Raw genomic sequence first — 23,877 nt, 5'->3', positions numbered from 1 at the left:
TTAATTTCACACTGGAGGACTGACACAGGTGCAGATGATATTAGCTTAATGAATGAATGTATTTTTAACCTGTGTCAGAAGTGTTTGGAGAGTCCTCCAAGCAAGGCTATGTTTTTTTTCTGCCAATGGTTTTTACTTGCTCTGCAGTTTTAAAATAAATGAAGTCATTTTTTACCTCCATTTTTATCTGTTGTTTTAAGCCTTTTGACTGTTAGAGTAGGCCAGCTCCCTCGCAATGACCGTCAACTGGGGGAAAGTTGACTGTCGTTGGTTCTCTAGGCTTAGTGTGCTGTTCAGTGAATTACTCATGTTCCTGTTCTGTAAAAAGTAACCCTGCAAATGTTACATTTCAGCTAAGAAAAGTGCCAAGAGGACGGACCCTCCAAATGCAGTCGACACCAAGAAGCCATCGGCCCCTGTATTTCTCAGAGGTCTGAAGGATCTAAAAGTCATGGACGGTAGCCAAGTCATCATGACTGTGGAGGTGACAGGTAAGAGAAGGCCTCGTAGGGTCGTATTCATTAGGCACCAAACGGAAGAAAACAGACAAACAGGAGAGGGACTACCTGGACAAGTCCAAGAAGTGCTTCCCCCCCCCACCCCCTCTATTAAAAAATAACCTTCACTTTGAAAAACATTTTGCTGTGGTGCACCCCAATGAATACAACCCTGGTGGGTGTCTCGTTTTAGCCCTGATTCCCATTAATCAGAATGGAAAACTCATTGTGTGTGTTTTCAGCGACTGTTTGCTTTAGAAGCTGGTATTTCCTGCTTGGCCCCCCAGAGATATTTGTTTGGTTTTCGGGTGTTTTCTGCATTTCCATTTCCTTCCAATGTGTGACCTGAGGGGATGGATTGACTCGGAGTATTATCACTTATTATTATTATTATTATTACGTAATCTTCATTATCCCACTGAGGTTGTTCGCATGGGGGAGGAGTCACTAGTAATGCGTCGTATGATTTACATTATTCTAGACCTTTTTAATGTGAATAGTGATGGAGCAGGAGGGTCTCGTGCTTTATTTTCTTATAAAATATTTCTAATAGCATTAAAGCACATGTATTTTATTTTGATCATGCCTATGTGAAAAATGCATACAATTATGCAAGACAACTGTATATCATTGAGTGTGTTATGTAATACAACCTGTCATAACGGCCTGCTACTATAGGGCACAATTTAAAGGGGTAGTTCACCCAAAGTTAGAATATGATTTTAGTTTCCTTACCTTAACCCCGGTCCAAATCATCTTAAAGTCACTTTATTGATCTACACAATCCCATTTTAGACACTTTGAAATGATGTGGACATGAAACACGAGGTTTAATGTGACCTTTTTATGGTCGTAGGGAATCCTCATCCAGAGATTGTGTGGCTCCACAATGGGAAGGAGATCCAGGAGTCTGAGGACTTCCACTTTGAGCGGAAGGGGAACCAATGCAGTCTGTTCATCCAGGAAGTCTTCCCTGAGGACACTGGGAAATACACCTGTGAGGCGTGGAACAAAGTAGGGGAGGTTCGCACAGAGGTCTCACTCACTGTACAAGGTAGGCTAGCAGCCTAGCTAACTCCACTTGAGAGAGCTCGGTGTGTCAGGTGAAATTGTATGTATTAAACTGTAGCAGATGTAGTTTATGCCTCGGGTTACAAAAATGTGGGTAACTTTACCAGCATTTTGCAACCCTGTTCATGCCATAATGACCTGTTGGTTATCCATGTCTGTCTTCCAGAGCCCCAGGACGGGGTCCAGCCCTGGTTCATCACAAAGCTCAAGCCCACCACCGCCTACCTGGGCCAGAATGTCCTGCTGTCCTGTGCCATCGCTGGGGACCCCTTCCCTCAGTGGAGCTGGATGAAGCAGGGCCAGGTGGTGAACACTGACCTGGACTATGAGATACTGCAGAAGGAGGATGTGGTGTCCCTGCTCATTAGACGAGTCCGGTCCCACCACGCCGGGGACTACGAGATCAGCCTGAGGTAGGATTCTACATCCCAAGTGGCACCCTATTCCCTATGAAGTGCACTACTTTTGACTAGATGACCAGGGGATGCACTTCATAGGGAATAGGGTGCCATTTGGGACATAGTGGGAGGACTCCTTATACATTAGATGACTTGAATGTTTCACTTTTGTTTCACTCTTTTGTTATGCTTTGATTGGTTATTTTAGTACATGGGTTAGGGTTACATATTGAAAAGTCATGTTAAGGTCATCTAAAACTGCCATCACTGAGACACAAGCCCTCTTCTTTATGCTGTCCCTTTTTTAGAGGGATTTGGTCTGAAAGGACCAGTTACGGTCAATTAAAACACTCCCTCCTCCACAGTTTTCCATTCCTTTTCTCATCCTCTCTTCTAGGAACAAAGTGGGTGACTGCAGTTGTGTTGCCACTCTGGTGGTCAGTGAGGCTGCAGTGGTGTCCAGTGGAGAGCACCAAACGTATGTAACTAACTAGCCTACTGCTTCATTGTCGAGGTCCCTCAACCTGGGCTATTTTTGCCTTCCCTTCCCCCTCCCCAGACCCCAGTTTCAAATCCGCTTAATCCCTGAATATAACCAAATAAATAGTTTACAGTACCTCCTCCAGCTGTGCCATTGTTCAAAGGCTGGGGCCCTGTTCAGGGTGCATGCCCTTATAAGGCTACTGAAGTCATCTCTGATGTAACATGTTGAGTTGTGTATCTCCCCCAATTAACTAGTGGAGGCTGAGCCAGCCGGGGCTTTTAAACAACCCCTGTTTTTTTTTTCCTCTTCCACACCTCGCTCTCCCTGTGCTGCTGCAGCCCTGAGCCTTGTCAGCGTGTGGGAGGAGTGGACGGGACAGTGCGAGGCAGAGCACCACCAAGCAGCAGTTCCATTCCGCAGCAGGGGTCAGAAGAGCCAAGCACAGCCCGGGGACTCTTGAAGAGGCGCGTGGAGACCAAGGAGCACCGCGAGGACCAGATCCGTCTGCAGGAGGCTGAGCAGCGCGACTTCCGCACAGTGCTGGGCAGGAAAGTCACCACCAAGAGCGTCTCCGAGGAGGACCTGAAGGAGATCACGGCGGAACAGATGGACTTCAGGGGCCAGCTCCAGCCCAGAGGGGGCAAGCCCAAGACACTGTCTGAAGATGAGAGGAAGGTCAACGCTCCCACGCAGGTGGACTTTAGAGATGTGCTGGGGAAAAAAGGGGGCACCACCGCCACCTCCCCGAAACCAGGTACCGCTCCTACTGAGAAAGGAGAGCCTACAGATTTCAGATCGGTTCTGGCCAACAAGAAGAATCAGACGAGCTTGGAGAAGAATGGGGAGAGCCCTGCTCCAGAAGCAGCAACACCGAAAGCCCCTGCTGCCACTGAGAAGGAGAAGAACGCTATCAACTGCGTGGCAGGTGGGATTATTGATGAGAGTAACAACATTGGAAAGGAGCCTTTGTTCAGTCAGAAGCTGAGTGATCTGAGCGTGGTGGACGGGGCTTGCCTGAGGCTACATTGCCAAGTGACCTGTGACCCCCCAGCTACTATTACCTGGACTCTAGACGGGAAGGTCATCAAGCCCTCCAAGTTCATCAAGCTGTCCAACGAAGGTAAGTATGTGGACCACTACTAGGCCGACCATGTCTACCGTCCCAAATGGCACCCTATTATGTTTTTTTAGTGCACTACGTAGGTAATTCGCATCCCATGTGTTTGTGGAGGCTTGGCTTCTAATATTATGAAGTAGTGTGACAGACAGTGATGTGACTGAGTTTCCCCTCTTGCACCGCCGCATTCGATATGGGATATGATGGAAACATATCCCTGTACATAGAGGGAGTCGATGTTATCATAGTGCCGAATTGTTTTGTTCTGGGTGCTTGTAATTGTCTCCTTGTAGAAAGCCCCACATATTTACAAGGTGGTATGAATCGAATGTAGAGTAAGAATGGCCAAAGGATTCCCTGTTTCTGGGCTCCTGGGGGTCCCCTGACACACCGCCAACACAGACGTCGTGTTCGTCCCAAATGGCACCCTTTTCCTGAAATAGTGCACTGCATAGGGAGCGAGGTGTAATTTGGGACGTGTTCGTCCATAATCACTGCTCTGTTATTTCAGGCAGTTTGTGTTGATGCAGATACCTGAAACTCTGGCTATCTTGAAGCAGTATTTGTCAGTCCAGTTAGAGTGCAGTTTTGTCGGGATAACAGTTCAGTCCAGAGTTGAGGCAGGGGTTAAGCGTTGCTCTGGTCCCATAGCTTGATGATGACAACGGCGAGTTGCCTGTCTGTTATTGAGTGCAACCGAATGACGCCCCTTGACCAGCTCTATGGGTAAGGGCTAATTTAACAAGACAATCAACGGGCAGCAGCACAGTAACATAACTAGGCACACTGCTCAACCACCAGCTGTTATGTCCTGTGACACAGCCCCAGATCTCAACCGTCACACAGCCAAGTCAGGGCCTCGTCTAATGAAATAATGGAATCATGTATAGGTGACCCCCCCCCCCCCCCCCCCCCCGCAGGTCATTTTTATTCTCCTTTTAGTGTCACTGTGGGTCATGTTGAAGAATGCACATTTTTTTCATTTGCGTCCCACCATAACAAAAGTAGTATGTGGGTTATGTCCTCATGGAGCCGTAGGGTAGTAATGGAGGCTTCTGGAGGGTTGTGTGTGTGTGCTGGGGACCACTAGCTATGGTTGTGTGTTCTCGGGGCCACTGTGGATGTGATTGTGTACTGGGGGTCACTGTGGCTATGGATGTGATTGTGTACTGGGGGCCGCTGTGTGTATGTGTACTGGGGGCCGCTGTGTGTATGTGTACTGGGGGCCGCTGTGTGTATGTGTACTGGGGGCCGCTGTGTGTATGTGTACTGGGGGCCGCTGTGTGTATGTGTACTGGGGGCCGCTGTGTGTATGTGTACTGGGGGCCGCTGTGTGTATGTGTACTGGGGGCCGCTGTGTGTATGTGTACTGGGGGCCGCTGTGTGTGTATGTGTACTGGGGGCCGCTGTGTGTGTGTGTGTACTGGGGGCCGCTGTGTGTGTGTGTGTACTGGGGGCCGCTGTGTGTGTGTGTGTACTGGGGGCCGCTGTGTGTGTGTGTGTACTGGGGGCCGCTGTGTGTGTGTGTGTGTACTGGGGGCCGCTGTGTGTGTGTGTGTACTGGGGGCCGCTGTGTGTGTGTGTGTACTGGGGGCCGCTGTGTGTGTGTGTGTACTGGGGGCCGCTGTGTGTGTGTGTGTACTGGGGGCCGCTGTGTGTGTGTGTGTACTGGGGGCCGCTGTGTGTGTGTGTGTACTGGGGGCCGCTGTGTGTGTGTGTGTACTGGGGGCCGCTGTGTGTGTGTGTGTACTGGGGGCCGCTGTGTGTGTGTGTGTACTGGGGGCCGCTGTGTGTGTGTGTACTGGGGGCCGCTGTGTGTGTGTGTGTGTACTGGGGCTACTCTAGCTAAGGTCCTCTATGTGTGTGTGTTTTTCCTGCAGGAGGCCAGTGCTCCCTGACCATCGACAAGGCCCTGCCCGAGGACGAGGGCCAGTACAAGTGCCGGGTGGAGAACTCGGCCGGTAAAGCAGAGTGTTCCTGCATGGTGCTGGTGGATGGTGAGTTGTTCCTGGCTGCCATGTCCCACTCCCATGAGTCCCCCTTGGACTCCCGGCTGCCCCGGCATAACCCTAGGCACTTCCTGCAATTACAGCGGCCAGATTAGCCGAGCTGGAGTCCCTGTTCCAGGCTCCCACTGCACGTCCGCCTTGCCCAGCCCCCCAGCACTCACTAACAGGCCTGCATCAAAACATTAGGCAGACACGCACGGTTCAATCCTAGTTTTAGATTAATTCGCAATACACATTGACTGAACTGTCGCATACTTATACTACTGTTGCCATCAATACAAAAATATGAGATTATGAAACATAATTTAGGGAAAGGGGGATACCTAGTCAGTTGGACAACTGAATGCCTTCAACTGAAATGTGTCTTCCGCATTTAACTCTGAATCAGAGAGGGGGGAGGGGGGGGGCTGCCATTTAGTAAAGTGAGTCGAGATAAAATATGTTTAGCAGGAGAGACAAAGATGGATACAGGGGCATATCTTAATGATTCAGTTCACTTTAAATGGTCCATTGGGAATCATTACATTTTTAACATTGACTGGTTAATTTCATGTATGGTTCACGGTCCACACGGTCTATACACACCATTATATTCCGGACGCTGACATTGCTCGTTATGATATTTCTACATTTTTTTTTGCATTATGTGTATTATTTTGAATTACTGCACTGTTGGTGTTAGGAAAACAAGCGACCAATAAACTTTGATTTGATTTCTATAAAGTACTGTATGAGACTATGGTTAGTTTTTTTTTAGTTACTGATACAATTCGTAGGGATTATTTTTAGCATGAAAGTCATGGCAATGGTAATGTGTGGAAATCCGTGACCTGAAACATGTTTTCGTTTTCCTCTCCCATAGATCCTACAGACACAAACTCGACAGCAGCTGACAAGAAGAGCAAGAAGCCATCCATCCCTACCTCCGAGAGTGAGTTTCCAAAATATGCTTATTCCCCAAAGAAGGAGCGGCATGGGATCTGCCTTTCCCACTGCTGCAGCCTGTCTGCCTCCTCGAGCTCGGGCACTTTTATAGCATGTGAACAAAAAAAAAATATATATTGTTCTTACCCTGTAATCGGCTTGCAGAGAACAAAGGACAGATATAAGGTGTAAATAGTGATCAGTATATGTTTTATCCGAAGTAGGTTCGATTTACACTACTAGAAAAGATTACTAAGAAGATGTGCTTATCTTAATAGTCCTCTTAATCTTTCCAAGCTTGAGGAATGCATAGGTAGTTTGACAGAGTTATGTGCTATACCCCTCCACATTATTTTCCATATGATGTAAGCCTGTAAAGAACCCAGCCGAATCCTCCTTCTGAATCAAGCACATAAATCTTCCTTTACTTAAAAGGCTTTGGATCGGCCACGCTTAGGGCTGAGCATGAAGCATGTCCGTTTAGCCCTTCAGCCTGGATGGTTCCTTCCAGGGGTCAGAGGCCACTACGACACCCCTCTCCTCTGTGATGTTTGACAGAGCTAATTGACTGCTGTTTGTCTTTAAGCCCGGGACACTCGCTGGCACTTAAAACAAGCCCAGGGAGAGAGGGAGAGGAAAAGGCAAGGGGGAAAGAGAGGAGAGGGAGGAAGTGAGAGCGAGAGACCCTTTGCATGGCTGCCCCGCTTACTCAACCTCCTCTCCCGAACTTCCATGTAAGGCTTGCGTCTCCCTGTTCCTCAGCCATCTCTTGATTCAGCCAGAAGCACATGCTCTGGCCTCTTTTTCCAATACTTGGAGGTTCTGCAGAAAATCTGCCAGTTTTGGGATACGCTTTTGTCCTGCTGGAATGTGGCCTGACCCCAACAAGCCACAAAACTCAGAGCTGTAGGATAGTTTGGAGCAGTTAAGTAAAAGCAGGAGGCTGAGACCTGACACAAGAGCCCCAGATTTATTAAGGCTAATCTCTTTTGATGTTGGATTCCCAAGTAGGGTAGATTTGAAACAAGGAAAATGTTTTCAAGTCTGGCGTCGGGTATAATTCTGTTTTTAGAATGATTCATTCACTACAATGTTCCAATGGGGTATTGGATGTCATGTGAAGCTATAACCCCGATTTGTGATAGTTGGTGTCAGTGCTTATACTGTAGTTCTTACATATTTTGTTATTTTACATGGTACTAGAAAGCTTATTGTTGCCAAATGTAACGTTAGTTTTATAGCTTCATTCTATAGCTGGAGGACTCCTGATATCTGCAGGAGTGTTTAACTTTTTGGTCTTTATCTGTTGTGGTCTAGTACTGTCTTTTTGCTAGCTAGGGCCATCTACTTTAAGTGCTGCCTGTTTTCCCAGTGGCTGACTTGGTGTGTGAACTGCTGACTGCTCATAATTTGCAGGTAGTTGTTGACACATCAACCAGGATCAAGGGGCTTGTTTTGCTCCCCTCCTAAAGAAATTGCCTGACAAACCTGCCTGCCCAACCCCATCTCCTCCCTTCTGGAGACCTCATTTCCCTCATCAACTCATCCCTGACCACTGGCTGCATCCCCTCTGACTTCAAAATGGCTCGAGTTGCACCCCTCCTCGAGAAACCATCACTTGACTCATCGTCAAAAACTATAGACCTGTATCCCTTCTCTCTTTTCTTTCCAAAACACTTGAGCGTGCTGTCTCTGATCAACTTTCTCATCTCTCTCAGAATGATCTTCTTGGCCCTAACTAGTCAGGCTTGAAGACTGGTCATCCAACCGAAACTGCTCCTCTCTGTGTCAGAGGTTTTCCACACTGCCAAAGCTTACTCTCTCTCCTTTGTTCTCATCCTCCTAGATATATCCACTACCTTTGATACAATGAACCATCAGAGCCTCCTCTCCACCCTCTCAGGGCTGGATGCCTCAGGCTCTGCACACTCTTGGATTGCATCCTACCTGGCAGGCCGCTCCTACCAGGTGACGTGGAGTTGATCAGTGTCTGCACCACGTACTCTCACTACTGGTGTCCCCAGGGCTCGGTTCTAGGCCCTCTCCTCTTCTCCCTATACACCAAGTCACTCGGCTCCACCATATCCTCACATTGTCTCTCCTATCATTGCTATTATTACCTTTATTTAACTAGGCAAGTCAGTTAAGAACAAATTCTTTTTCATTGATGGTCTAGGAATAGTGAGTTAACTGCCTGTTCGGGGGCAGAACGACAGATTTTTACCTTGTCAGCTCGGGGATTCAATCTTGCAACCTTTCGGATACTAGTCCAACGCTCTAACCACTAGGCTACCTGCGGATGATGGTCAACTACTTTTCTTTCACCCCTTCTGACACCCAGGTGGCAACACGCATCTCTGCGTGCCTGGCAGATATCTCAACTTGGATGTCAGCCCACCATCTCAAGCTCAACCTCGACGGAACTGCTATTCCTCCTGAGGAAGGCCTGCCTGCTCAAAGACCTATCCATCACGGTTGACAATTCAACAGTCGCCTTCCCAGAGTGACCCCGGACAACACCCTGTCGTTCTCTGCAAACATCAAAGCAGTGACCCGCTCTTGCAGGTTCATGCATTACAACATCTGTAGAGTACGACCCTACTTCACACAGGAAGCGGCACATGTCCTAATCCAGGCACTTGTCCTTTCCTGTCTGGACTATTGCAACTGGCTGTTGGCTGAGCTCCCCGCTTGTGCCATTAAACCCCTGCAACTTATCCAGAATGCAGCAGCCCGTCCAGTTTTCAACCTTCCAAAGTTCTCTCAGGTCACCCTGCTCCTCCGCAACCTCCACTGGCTTCCAGTCAAATCTCGCATCCACTACAAGACCATGGTGCTTACCTACGGAACGGCAAGAGGAACTGCCCCCTCCTTACCTTCAGGCTATGCTCAAACCCTACACCCCAACCCGACCACTCCGTTCTGCCACCTCAGGTCTCATGGCCCTCCCCCCTACGGGAGCCCAGTCCAAGCTCTTCTGTGTCCTGGCACCCCAATGGTGGAACCAGCTTTCCCCTGAAGCTAGGACAGCAGAGTCCCTGCCCATCTTCCGAAAACGTCTGAAACCCAAACAGTATCTTAAATCATTCTCAACATTCAACTTGCACTTGACCCCCCCCCCCCCCCCCCCCCTTCTAGCTCCAACTCTACTGATAGCTACGTTGAGGAACAATGTACTGTCTATGCCTGTGATATGTGGTTGTCCTACCTAGCGATCTTAAGATGAATGCACTAACTGTAAGTCGCTCTGGATAAGAGTGTCTGCTACATGACAAAAATGTAAATGTTTTGATTCAGATTCTCATCCAGATGCATGGTCGTATTACATCCAAGTGCTTTATCGAGTGGGCTATCGATGTTATTCGCCATGTTATGGTTTTTCTAAAGCAGTCCCTGTTGCTCGTGTGTTATCTAATTACAGCCGCAGAGTGTGGTGAGCCATGGGAAATGCGTCAGTGGTGTAGTGCTATGAAAACAAGCAGCTTTTTCATCCCCGCTGGAAAACTCTAACCCCTGCACATTTATTTAACTTGCGCACAGTCCAGCACTGCAGGGTCCCGGAGAGCTCAGAATGCACTGTCCCGTTGGGACACTCAACCGCTCCTTTACCTCATATCAAACTGCTTTCATCTGTGCCCTCTACTCCTTTTGACAGCCCGTAACAATGCTGGACAAGTGAGATGTAATGTTCTCCCTCTGTTATGATGGAGTGTGTGCTCATCAGGTAATTCAATGGTTTCTCTAGATTCCATGTTGGGGGGGTGGGGCGATTAATAAAAAAATAAAAATAAAACTGATTGTGATACAGGCCTGTGCAATGCAATGTCTCCAGATTGTCTAAACACAATGAAAGTAGAGAGAACTGACTCCAAGCCTGTGAGAAGGAACCAGATCAGGGTTAAGGCCGGACTTGTTTTGACAGCTTCAACACGTCTCCGGCTGGGTAACATGGTGCAACTGCTCTGCAGCTCACATATGGACCGTGAGCCTTCAAGGCTTGATATCCTGGGTGCTGGCATAAGAACAGTTTAGTAGCAAGTAGCTGAGAATTTTCCACTTCACAATATGTACATCACATCTCAATGGATTGTAATTGTGGAGTTCTCAGCTGAAGGCGTCCACATGCTTTCCATCCGAAATAGTTGGGAACAGCTCGTGACGTTTTGGTCTTCTGCAAGTTTTTTTGTGTTTTTTTTGGAGGGGCTGTTCGTGCACAAATATAACGTGGCAAGCCAAAGTCTATGCCCCTTCGGTGATTGGTCAACAGTAGGGGTCATTCAACGAGAGACTAATTGTTTTCATGTACATTTTTTCACTTGAGCAAAACTGCAAACGTCTTAGTTGGATGTACATTTTTGAGACTTAAGACCAACTTGACAAAAAAAAAATTGATGCGATTTCTTGAGTTACACTACATGACCTAAAGTATGTGGACACCTGCTTGTCGAACATCTCATTCCAAAATCATTGGCATTAATATGGGGTAGCCTCCACTCTTCTGGGACGGCTTTTCACTAGTGAGGGGTTGGCAATTTCAGTCCTCGAGGGCCTGATTGGTGTCACAGTTTTGCATCAGCCCCAGCTAACACACCTGGCTCCAATAATCACCTAATCATGATCTTCAGTTTAGAATGCAATTTGATGAATTATCTGTGTTTGCAAGGGATGGAGAAAATGTTGACAAATCAGGCCCCAGAGGACTGGGGTTGCGCACACCTGCACTAAATGTTTGAACATTGCTTCGGGGACTTGCTTCCATTCAATCACACAGCATTTGTGAGGTCGGGCACTGATGTTGGGCGATTAGGCCTGGCTCACAGTCGGCATTCCAATTCATCCCAAAGGTGTTTGATGGGGTTCAGGGCTCTGTGCAGGCCAGTCAAGTTCTTCCAAACCAATCTTGACGAACCATGGACCGCACTTTGTGCACGGGGGCATTGTCATGCTGAAATAGGAAAGGGCCTTCCCCAAACTGGTGCCACAAAGTTGGAAGCACAGAATCGTCTAGAATGTCAATGCATGCTGTAGCATTAAGATGTCCCTTTACTGGAACTAAGGGGCCTAGCCCAAACCATGAAAAACAACCCCAGACCATTATTCCTCCTCCACCAAACTTTACAGTTGACACTATGTATTGTGGCATGTTCGCGAAATGCTTATGCTTCTAGATCCGACAGTGCAGCAGTATCTAACAGGTAATATCTAACAATTCCACACTGTCTGTGTGGGTGGACCATTTTCAGTTTGTCTGTGATGTGTACATTGAGCAGTGTATCATTTTTATGGCGCTGGTCTGATCCTTTTGCTACCAAAGTCGATTATTTCCTGAAACAGCTGTTCCATTTATCTAGCGCTTTGATTTGTTATGTGTGAATGTCCACTATGTCTGGGCTGGCTGGCTGTTTTTCAAGGATACACAAAGCGGTTTGGTTGAACTGTAGATGGGAAGGTGAACCTTTGCCCTAGTCTGAGGTCCTGAGCGCTCTGGAGCAGGTTTTCATAAAGGATCTCTCTGTAATTTGCTCCGTGCATCTTTCAGTCTCCCAGTCCCTGCCACAAAAAAACATCCCCACAGAATGATACTGCTACCACCATGCTTCACTGTAGGGATGGTGCCTGGTTTCCTCCAGATGTGACACTTTGCATTCAGGCCAAAGAGTTCATACTTGATTTCATCAAACCAGAGAATCTTGTTTCTCATGGTTAGAGTCCTATAGGTTCCTTTTGGCATACACCAAGCAGGCTGTCATGTGCCTTTTACTGGGGAGTCGCTTCCATCTGGCCACTCTACCATAAAGGCCTGATTTTAGTGGAGTGCTGCAGAGATAGTTGTCCCATCTCCACAGAGGAACTGGAGCTCTGTCAGTGACCATCGGGTTCTTTGTCACCTCCCTGACCAAGCCCCTTCTCCCCGATTTCTCAGTTTGGCCAGGCGGCCAGCTCTAGGAAGAGTCTTGGTAATTCCAAACTTCTTCCAATCCTGTCTCAGAGCTCTGTGGACAATTCCTTTGACCTCATGGTTTACTTCTTTCTCTGACACGCACTGTCAACTGTGGGACCTTATTTAGACAGGTGTGTGCCTTTCCAAATCATGTCCAATCAATTGACTTTACCACAGGTGGACTCCAAGTTGTCGAAACATCAAGGATGATCAATGGAAACAGGATGTACCCGAGCTCAATTTAGTATCATAGCAAAGGGCCTGAATACTTATGTAAAAGTATATATTTTTTAATGGATTTGCAATTTTTATTTACTTGAGTTTGCTTTGTCATTATGATGTATTGTGTGTAGATTTAGGTGGGGGGTAAAAATAATCAAATTTAGAATAAGGGTGTAACGTAACAGTGGGGAAAAATGGAAAGGGTCTGAATACTTTCTGAATGCACTGTATCTACAGCCCTCAAACTCAACTGTGGACTTTGAAGCCAGTTCTGTTTTTTTTTTTAATTGTTCCCCTCTAATCAGTGATGATTTTAGACCTAGGACACCAGGTGGCTGCAATTGATTCAGGTAGAACAGAGAACCAGAATGCTCCGGACCTCATAGGGTAAGAGTTCAATACCCCTGATCTATAGTATGACAGCATCAGCATTTGGCTACCAACAGCTGGCAGACATATTTACATTTGCTTAGTTTGAAAACGTGTGCTAAATGCTAGCTAACGTTTGCATAGAGATAGAAAGCTAGCTCTTTTGACTTTCACTTACACCGGTTGACTTCAATGCATGATTAGTTTATTTTGGACCAAAGCTAAATTATTTTGAATTGTCAAACGGCAGCCATGCATCGACTGTCACCAGAATAAGACCCTTAATATTTATTGGCGCATCAAGCTCATCACCTTGCACTTTCACAACCCTGTTGGGGCTACAATTTATTTAATCTGTAGCCCCAACCCTAATAAATTGCATACATTCCCGAAGAGTCATAGTGGGAGGACCAAGTTTACTTCAATATGGTTATTATATCAATATTTGAGCATCAGTGTTTTCACCGATATTTCTCGCATTTATTTTAAAGACACATTAAGATCCGGGCCTCCCGGGTGGCGTAGTGGTCTAAGGCTGGCCACCAGAGATTCTGGGTTCAAGCCCAGGCTCTGTCGCAGCCTGCCGCGACCGGGAGGTCCATGGGGCCACACAAATCATCCGGGTTAGGGAGGTTGGCCTAGCGTCTTCCGGGTTAGGGAGGGTTTGGCCGGCAGGATATCCTTGTCTCATCGCGCACTAGCGGCTCCTGTGGCGGGCCGGACTCGGGAGAGGCGAGGTCGCGAGTCATGGGACAAGGACATCCCGGCCGGCCAAACCCTACCCTAAGCTGGACGACACTGGGCCAATTGTGCACCGCCGTATGCATCTCCCGGTCACGGCTGGATGCGACACAGCCTGTGATCGAACCGAGATCTATAGTGACGCCTCTAGCAGTGTGATGCAGTGCCTTACACGGAACCCAAACTGGCAGCACATGTGCGCCATCGTGCATACATTTATTTTGTCCCCCCACACCAAACGCGATCACGACACACAGGTTAAAATATCAAAACAAACTCTGGACCAATTATATTAATTTTGGGGACAGGTCAAAAAGCATTAACATTTATGGCAATTTAGCTAGTTAGCTTGCACTTGCTAGCTAATTTATCTTGGGGGGATATAAACATTGAGTTGTTAATTTACCTGAAATGCACAAGGTCCGGCCTCCCGGGTGGCGCAGTGGTTAAGGGCGCTGTACTGCCTGGGTTTGCGCCCAGGCTCTGTCGTAACCGGCCGCGACCGGGAGGTCCGTCAGGCGACGCACAATTGGCCTAGCGTCGCCCAGGTTAGGGAGGGCTTGGTCGGTAGGGGTGTCCTTGTCTCATCGCGCACCAGCGACTCCTGTGGCGGGCTGGGTGCAGTGTGCGCTAACCAAGGTGGCCAGGTGCACGGTGTTTCCTCGGCGCATTGTTGCGGCTGGCTTCCGGGTTGGATGCACGCTGTGTTAAGAAGCAGTGCGGCTTGGTTGGGTTGTGTATCGGAGGACGCGTGACTTTCAACCTTCGTCTCTCCCGAGCCCGTACGGGAGTTGTAGCGATGAGACAAGATAGTAGCTACTACAACAATTGGATACCACGAAATTGGGGAGAAAAAGGGCTAAAAATTCAACAGAAAAAAAAGAAATGCACAAGGTCCTCTACTCTGCCAATTAATCCACACATAAAACGGTCAACCGAATCGTTTCTAGTCATCTCTCTTCCTTCCAGGCCTTTTCTTCTCTTGACTTTATATTGCGATTGGCAATATGAACAATATGAACTTGTTAGTCCATATGCCTTGCGACGGTGATACAGAGATGTATAAGGCCGAGACGATAAAACCGGAGAGCAACTTCCCTATTCCAGCACCATTTCAACTTCAACATCATCAAATAACCTATGACAGTGACAACTAAAATATACATAAAACAATTTAGTCCATTCAACGTAAACTATGTGGCTGTGCATGGTTCTCATTTCTCTGTGTGTTCGTGCAAGTAGGGGGAAAAATGGCTAAAATGTTTGCTCACTAGCCTAAATTCCTTTCATGGGCAACGATGTGCCAAGCCAGCTAGTTAACATCTAGCATGTTGAACTTCCATCCTCAGGCACAATGTATGAATTTATGGTTGGATCAGAATCGCAGTTACAATCATTGGCCAGTATGGAGAATTAAGTAAAACCACAAGTCCAAGTCTCCATCCATGGCTAATTTAGGAGAGGCAATTTTAGCTAGCCACCATAGGGCCACAACACAACGAGATGCAACAATTCAAGTTTTTTTCTGTCAATGACTTAAAATGTTGCTTTCGATGTGATTGGAGTGAAGCCAAATCTAAACTGGCTTCCCTTGACACTTTTTAATATTATTAGAATTTGTTTTGATGTGACAGGACCATTCACAGTTGAGCTCACACAGTTTAGCTCAACGCTGATTGGCTATGTTATATTTTTTCAATCAAGGGAGGTCAAATGCTCACTGGCTTCTCTTGAATTCAGTACTATGGATGGCAACAACGTCATACTCTTTTTGACCAGACAGAGTCAGACGGGTACTGTTTCGCTCACTTTGATGCTTTCTCTAGTGAGATACAGCCTCTTGCGAAATGAAGGAAAATTATGAAACAGACAATTTCTGGGGGAAGCCTGGCTTCCCTTGGTACCCATGAATACACACACTACCTTTTAACTGCAGCTCAAAGGCTGGGTGCAGTAGTTTATTTAGAATTCAGAACTGAACGGATGTATGTGAACTTTACAACTGGACTAATTAAGCATTCGTTGTTCTTTAAAGGGAAAATCTATCTTTTGGTGTTTTTTTATTTTTCATTAGTCTGCTGTTGATACAGTCCTGACATATTTTGCATGTCAGCAGTCAAATCTTCAAGACCTTGGACTTTCAAGATGCAAAGTGTCACCGGCCCCATCACGTTGTCATGATGCAAAATGTATTTGCATCATGATGTGGCCGGTAACACATTGCTTCTTGAAAGTCCAATATCTTGAAGATTTGACTGCTAGCATGCAAAACATTTAGAAAAAAATACCGAAAGAGTGGATTTCCCCTTTTTAAGTTCTCTACTTGTTTTGGAAACTTCATGAACACAAGCTTTTAAAGAGTACGCTATTTCCCGCATTAAACCCTTTCACAGCCATTCGGTGTGCTCATAACAATTTTAGTGTGTTTAAAAGCCTGTTCTCTTTGTTTGGCTGTCATTTTCTGTATTTGACGCTGCAAATGTAAACAGCAATGGTAGATGTTATTTGTGCAATTAAACTTTTTATCAGCTTCATGTTTTGTTTCAGTACACTGGGCAAAAATAGTTGTTGTAAAAAGGATGTTCTTTCCAGAGAGGAGGATCTCATGCAGAAAAGAGGGAAGTAAAGACATTGCGAGCCTAAGCTGTAATTCATCAAGGTTAATATTCCGTGTTGCTCCTCACTAGCTCCATTAGTTTGTTTTTACTGTCACATTCATTCTTGACGGCAATCAAATGTAATGTATATTGTGCCAAGAGCTATTCCCTGAAGACTTTGGTACATTTTTTTTTTTTTTTTTATGACCAAAAAAGGCAAATACCAAAGGACAAGGCAGCACTTTCTTCCAGGACATCTACAAGAGAATAGCTCCCTCCCCCAAGTTCACTTATCAGACAGTTTGTTCTCGGTTCCCATATACTGTCCTGGGAAGAACTAACCTTTTCTATGAAGTTCATAATGCCTTATAATACACTAGTAAAGTCTTCAGAACTCATAAGTGGTTATAAAACCAAAATGATTTTATAGATGTACTATAAAGGCAAATGCTTTAAACAAGGATTCTGAATGTACGAAAGTGTTATTTCCCACAGTATGTGCTCCGTCAGAGGCTAGCCTACAAACTGGACTGGTGTTTCAAACTTGTGGTAAATGAGCTGTACAAATTCAATCTTCATCTATGCTTTGATCAATAAGTCTTGTCAATAGTAACAACTGGATTCCAGCTATATTGGTGCGCGAACACTGAGTGATTATGTTGGGAAAAGAACAGGAACTTAAACTTTGATTTACTGATGCTTGCTGCTGCTGTTGCTCACAATGTAATCAATTGCAATGACATTAATTTATGTGAATTCTACACACCATTTTTAGAATCAGTCTGGGTTCTGATCAATATATTCATTTTACTTGAATAATTGCGTTGAAGATTCACAAATGGGAATCATTTGTATCAAATCTCATTGGATCCATTATCAACTGCATTGACATAACTGCGGCCTTCCCAATTTGTAATTTATTTTTTCCAGGTGAGGCAAGGATAAAGAAACCGAATACAAAGACTCCTCCCAAACAGGGTAAGAAAGACTTCCTCATACATGCAAAAGGTATCTCTATGTACCAAGCTTCTCAGAGTAGGAGTGCTGAAGTAGGATCAGCTCCCCCTGTCCAAAAAGACAAAATGGATCCTAAATCAGCTCTTCTACTCTGGAGCACTTGATACATTGAGCCCCTGTACTAAAACTCTCTGGCCTAATAGAGAACGACCCAAATGTCAACAAGCAGGATAGATGATCCCCCTAGCCTGTGCTCCAGCCCAGCTCTCATTCAGGCTAGAGGGCCTAGCTCATGTGCCAAACACTGGCTGGACTCAGCTGCTCTGTCTGAGGGTGCCTGTAATAGCAATGGGAGATTCCCCCTGCCAACCCATCTCAGCCCCCAGATTATTGGACAAACAGTGGACGGGGGGAGCCAGATGAGTACTGAACGCTTTACCTGGAGGTTTGTTCTGATGATGGATACAGATGTTTCTTGCTGAAGTGTGTGTGTGTGTGTGTGTGTGTGTGTGTGTGTGTGTGTGTGTGTGTGTCATCCAGCTATACCACCTCAGATTGTTCAGTTCCCAGACGACATGAAGATCCTGGCAGGAGAGAAGGTGGAAATTCTCTGTAAGTTTGGAGGAGCTCCTCCAATCAAATGCACCTGGCTCAAGTTCCGCAAACCAGTAAGGACAAGTCTGTACCAGTCCGCCCCTTTATGTATTGATTATGTATTGACTCTATTGCTCTGCCCTGTCTATGATCAACTCCAACCATCACCTGAAATGAACCACCATGTCCAATTTCTAATTATTTCTGTATATATATTTAATAACACTGTAGTAACTCTATGTAACTGTTTTAGCGAAAGTTTCCTTCTCCGTGATATGACTGACCTTTTTTATGGTGGTTTTGTCTGCAGATCCAAGAGGTCAAAGGTGATTTAACCATTGAAACCACTGAGTCCAACAGTAAACTGACCATCGCTGACAGCCAGCAGGAGCACTGTGGCTGCTACACCGTAGAGTTGCGAAACAACTACGGCGTGAGACAGGCTGCTCTCAACCTCACCGTTGTTGGTATGTTCCATTTATCCAAATCAGGCCGTATTGAGTTTGGCCTCTAGGCGCTAGGCAGTGATGCCATTTTTAGCTCCATCATTGAGATTCCCAAGACAATTAAGACTCTTGAGGCATCTTTCCCTGTGAAATTATTTTTTGCTATAACGCATGATTTAACTCGCCCCACTACCTATCATGTTCGTCTCTCGTAAAAATGGCAGTCCTGTAGCTTTGGGGAATGTGGTTGGGGAAGGGAAGGTACGCAGGCCGGGAAAGCTGGAGCTCTCTAGGTCCTAACACTAACAAGCCACTGCAGGGATCTCCAATGGCCTTTTAAGGCTTGTGCTTTCTCTTCAGCTGTTGCTTTAATGAGGCCCTTTGCCACTTCTGTCAGAGTGGAGTGTATCCAGCCTGACTCAGGGAAAATACGCAGCAGCCTGGGAGACGAGTTATTGCGCTGCTCCACATAAACGCAACCGTTTATGTGCCCAGAGAACTGTTAATAGCGTACAGAGACACAGCACTTGTTACACACTGGTATAAGCAGCCCCCTACTTAGATGCTTGTTAATGTATATGATCCTCGCGTTACTATTACAACCTTCGACTGCATGTATGGCGTATAGAGGTTTTAGTATTGAATTGTTTCATATAATTCGTTTCATTGACTCCTCCACCATTGCAAGCCTGTTGGTGTCAAGCTGTGCTCTTTGAGGCAGATTCGTTTGGTGTTTTACAATGGAACCCTGTGGATTAAGTGGGGGTATGCTGGTAACAGCTTGTGTAACATGGCTCCCACCCCTTCAACAAAGCAGGGAGAATAAAGTGCACTGTAGCTGGCTGTACATAAAACTGATCCAGACTTCTTGTGTGGATCCTCCCTGCCTCACTGATCATCTGCTCTCACGTATAGTCTCCTGTATTGTGCCCTTTAATGGACACCCTGCCCTGGCTGGATATGGTGAGACTGTTGTTGACGAATGGTTGTTGGCTGTTCAGAAGGTAGCCACTATAGCCAGACAAACCTTTTTTCATTACCAACACGGCTGTGCTTTTGTGTATGGTGACTACTGAGTACTGACATTTGTGAATGGAAGGTTTGTTTGTCCTTCCTGGAACTGTTATCATTCGATCTCCCCCTCAGGTGGTTCATCTTGCACTACACATTTATCAGATCCTGGGACTGGGAGTCTAATCTGTCCAAATCTTCACGAGTCGACTAACTCAACTCGCGCCTGTGCAGCGGCGAGAAGTGGGGGTCTAGGCTTTGTCCCAAATTGAACCCTATTCTCTAAGTAGTGCACTACTTTTGACCAGGGCCCATAGGTATCTGGTCAAAAGTAGTGTACTATATAGGGACTGGGTTACATTTGGGACAAAGCCTGGAGTATGTTTCACATCAATGTAACCCGGACCAGTGTTCAGAACTCAGCGTTGACCTCTTGAGTGGCTCTGTGTGACCTCTGTGTTCCAGACAAACCTGATCCCCCTGCCCGTGTTCCAGCCGCCTCAGACATCCGCCGCTCCACCCTCACGCTGTCATGGTACGGCCCCACCTACGACGGGGGCAGCGCGGTCCAGTCTTACAACCTAGAGATATGGAATTCTGTGGACAACGAGTGGAAGGATCTGGTCTCCTGCAACAGCACCTTCTATAATGTTCACAATCTGCTGGGTCAACGCCAGTACAAGTTCAGGGTGCGGGCTGTCAATATCTACGGTATCGGCGAGCCCAGTGCAGAGTCTGAGCCTGTCACAATGCTAGAGGAGGATGTAGAGGGTAAGTGGGGGTCTTCTGGTGTACTGCCACTCATTGGTTACACTTGTCACTCGTTGTTAACAAGCTATTTTCCTTGACATTGTCGGACAGTGATTCATACTAATGATTATTGATTCATACCAATGACTAACGACATTCTTTTATAATTTTATCGAACAGAAAAGGAGGAGGTTGAGGATGATGAAGGTATGTCTAATCCAATCCATGTTTCGACATAATTGCTTCCTTCCCAAAAATAAAAATGGGTAACACCTATGAAGCACACATGTAAAATGCTTTATTACGTCCTTTGTTTTGCAACGTGCTTATGTGTTATGACTGACTCGGCATTTATACTGTCATAACTCCAAAGTGTCATGTTCCTATTTTCAGACAAGGAGCCAGACTACAGAGACGTGACCGTGAGAACAGACGTTAAAGTCAAGGATCTGTACGATGTGGAAGAGCGCCTCGGAACGTGAGTACCCACCTACAAAACGTTGGTCAGCAAAGCATTTATTTAATTGTGCTCCTCAGGCTCAGTCAGTAGAGCATTGCACTTGTAAACACTTGAGTCGTGGGTTCGATTTCCGCTCCGGGCCCCCATATGAACAGAGTATGCCCTACTACTGTACGTCGCCTTGGATAAAAGCCACTGCTACATGGCATATATTTCATGCGAAGCATTGATCTACATTGACACTTGTCCGCAATAGGCCTATTGTACATGCCTCGCATTCATGATCTCCTCTAATTCCCCCAAAACATTTTTGTCTTCTATGTTTTAGGGGGAAATTCGGACAAGTATTTAAACTTTTGGAGAAGGCAACAAAGAAGCATTGGGCTGGAAAGTTTATCAAAGCCTACTCTGCCAAAGAGAAAGATAATGTGAGACAAGAGATTGCTATAATGAACTCCCTCCATCACCCCAAACTTGTCCAGTGCATTGATGCCTTCGAGGGCAAGTCGGACATCGTCATGGTTTTGGAAATGTGAGTATATTTCATTTCACTTTTATACCTTACAAATAATATTAATTTCAGTTACCCTGTGGGGCCTGGTCAAAAGTAGTGCACTACTTTGGGGGACACAGGCCTATTTACAGTAGTTTGGCTAGAAATGTTATTTAGTAGATGATGACACTCATGTTTAAAAAAATGTAGTTTTTTAAAAATAAAAACCTGAATATGAAAGTGATATCATCTTTATTTTGGGGAAGGAATTTGTTTTCCATTTCCAACATTTCCGTCTGTATTTTATTTATTTATATTTTTTTACCAGACAGACACTTCAGACAGAACCATTGGCTTTTTTTATATGGTTATGCTTTGAAAAAGTTCACTTGCCAAATATTTTAGACATGTAAACACATTAGACTGAAACACTTCCCCTTTTCTTTTTATAGCATTGTCAAACAGTTGACTGACACAAGAACACTTAAAAACAGCAATTGTCCTTAGTACCAATTTTAGACATGCCTTGTAAGCTGAAAAATGATATTCGAGATGCTCTAGATTTGACAAGGATGTGGTATCCAGTGAATGATTTTCATATTTGGCTGTGATTATCTATATTGCAGGATCTCAACCATCTTTCTCTCTCTCTCCCTCTGCAGGATCTCTGGTGGGGAACTGTTTGAGCGTATCATCGATGAAGACTTTGAGCTGACGGAGAGAGAGGTCATCAGGTACATGCTGCAAATCGTGGATGGGGTCCATTACATCCACAAGCAGGGCATAGTCCATCTGGACCTGAAGCCTGAGAATATCATGTGTGTCAACAAGACTGGGAGCACCATCAAACTCATCGACTTTGGCCTCGCACGCAGACTAGGTAACCAGGCCTCATGTGCAGAAGACATTTTCAGGATTAGAGTTGCAAAATTCTGGTAACTTTCCCAGAAATCCTGGTTAGAGGATTCCCAGATATCCTGCTTATTCCCTCCTGATTCCAGAAATATTCCAACTGTGATTTGAAAACTTGGGAATTTTGATCAAGTTACAGGAATTCAGAATCATGACGTTTCTTTTCAATAACTTTCTATGCTAAACTTCAACATTTCATTCTTGAAACCCTCTTCCCTTGTGTGCTCCTAGAAAACTCTGGAACATTGAAAGTTCTTTTTGGAACCCCTGAGTTTGTGGCCCCAGAAGTGATCAACTATGAAGCAATCAGTTACCCAACAGACATGTGGAGTATAGGAGTCATCTGCTACATTCTGTGAGTGTCAAGCAAGTTATAAGTACCCTTATAACCACTATAAGTACCCTTATAACCACTATGAAGTACCCTTGTAACCACTAGAAGTACCCTTGTAACCACTAGAAGTACCCTTGTAACCACTAGAAGTACCCTTGTAACCACTAGAAGTACCCTTGTAACCACTAGAAGTACCTTTGTAACCACTAGAAGTACCCTTGTAACCACTAGAAGTACCCTTGTAACCACTAGAAGTACCCTTATAACTAGTCTTATTTGTAATATTTGTGGTAAGCTTCTATGGTAACACTTTATTTGGATAGTCCCAAATAGATGGTTTGTAGATTGTTCAACTAATTGTCAGCAACATTTCAACTAAATATCTACTTGCCCTAGCCTTAAAAGGCAACATTTGGGTTGTTATTATGAAGTATTTACTGATGTCCTACACAGTTTGTGGAGTTTTATGATTTCATGTCTGACTGTTTAGTGATGAGCAAATCCAGAAATTGCTTCTCTGACGTTTTCCAGTAGGATCCCTGAGATGACTAATACAATACCTTTTGGACAGTCAATTATTAGTGATTGTTATGTTGCTCTGGTTGTCTAACATTTGTAAGTATTTTAAATAGAGGCTCAGAAACCCTTAGAAATATATTTATAGTCGGCTTACTCCAATATTTTTCTGTTCTGTTGAACTTTAATGATTCCATTTGGCAAAACCACTCCCACCATCACCAAACGAAGTTGCAGCTCCTGCCGCCATTTTGCCCTTTTTATTCATTCCAATGGGCCTCCAGTGTTGTTGGAAGGTTGCTTGGACAGTTGCTGAGGCTGTATTTGTCTTATTGTTGAAAACACTATTTCAGGTGCAGCAGGTTTAGTGCGTTAGCTAGCTAGCATTGGTAATGTTGGCACCAAAGACACAGGCTGAGACTAGGACTCCTTAATGATTTGCCTATACATTTCAGAGTAAACGTTGTGTTCTTCTGACAGGCCTACATGTTAAGACAGTTGCTAAGATCAAACTCTGTTATTGTTGCAAACTCTATTATTTTGGATGTAGCAGTCGGGCTAGCTAGCATGCCATCTAGATGCAGTAACTCTTATGGTTAGCGTAGCTAGTTAGCATCTAATTATACTTTTTTTTGTGGGTTGCAGTTGATTGGTGACAATAACGTGAACAGATATTCAGCATGACATTCATCCAAGCACTATAATTTAGAACCCAAAAGTAATGTGAAATACACTCAGAACTTATGGCGTGAGCAAAATATCTAGACTAAGCCTTGTCTGTGCTTGATAGCCAGCCAGCTAAGCTAAAAGCAGGCGGAGCATTGGGAGGCGAAATGTACCCTGAGAATCATAGTATGCTGTAGGGGAGTACAATACAGAACCTTCAAAATGACAAATGAGGAATCGTGCAGTATGACTAACAAAAATGATCTAACAGTAGTGTATATTCACTGGCCAGTTTATTAGGTACACCTGTCTAGTACCGGGTCAGACCCCCCTTTGCCTCCAGAACATCCTGAATTATTTGGGGTATT

General features: G+C 45.4%; 1 protein-coding gene across 2 annotated transcripts in view; it reads left to right on the top strand.

Moving 5' to 3' along the window:
- The window catches only part of LOC110501531 (myosin light chain kinase, smooth muscle), a 78,611-nt gene that overhangs the window by 45,778 nt on the left and 8,956 nt on the right, over positions 1–23,877 (top strand). The window contains exons 13-28 of one of the 2 annotated variants that reach the window (XM_021579175.3): positions 354–491; positions 1,354–1,551; positions 1,735–1,981; positions 2,364–2,444; positions 2,789–3,570; positions 5,448–5,564; positions 6,439–6,507; positions 17,301–17,348; positions 17,868–17,995; positions 18,232–18,388; positions 19,844–20,149; positions 20,309–20,335; positions 20,522–20,606; positions 20,917–21,120; positions 21,744–21,961; positions 22,225–22,348. In XM_021579175.3, coding sequence (XP_021434850.3) covers positions 354–491; positions 1,354–1,551; positions 1,735–1,981; positions 2,364–2,444; positions 2,789–3,570; positions 5,448–5,564; positions 6,439–6,507; positions 17,301–17,348; positions 17,868–17,995; positions 18,232–18,388; positions 19,844–20,149; positions 20,309–20,335; positions 20,522–20,606; positions 20,917–21,120; positions 21,744–21,961; positions 22,225–22,348 — 2,929 coding nt within the window. Of the gene's footprint in view, positions 1–353; positions 492–1,353; positions 1,552–1,734; positions 1,982–2,363; positions 2,445–2,788; positions 3,571–5,447; positions 5,565–6,438; positions 6,508–16,865; positions 16,943–17,300; positions 17,349–17,867; positions 17,996–18,231; positions 18,389–19,843; positions 20,150–20,308; positions 20,336–20,521; positions 20,607–20,916; positions 21,121–21,743; positions 21,962–22,224; positions 22,349–23,877 lie in introns of those variants that run through there. The other variant, XM_090215693.1, reaches the window with a different exon arrangement.

Source organism: Oncorhynchus mykiss, chromosome 22 (assembly GCF_057628025.1).
Source record: "Oncorhynchus mykiss isolate SJ-2025 chromosome 22, ASM5762802v1, whole genome shotgun sequence".
Lineage (NCBI taxonomy): Eukaryota > Metazoa > Chordata > Actinopteri > Salmoniformes > Salmonidae > Oncorhynchus > Oncorhynchus mykiss.
Note: the sequence above shows the minus strand (reverse complement) of the source record. Positions and strands in the feature narration are given on the sequence as shown.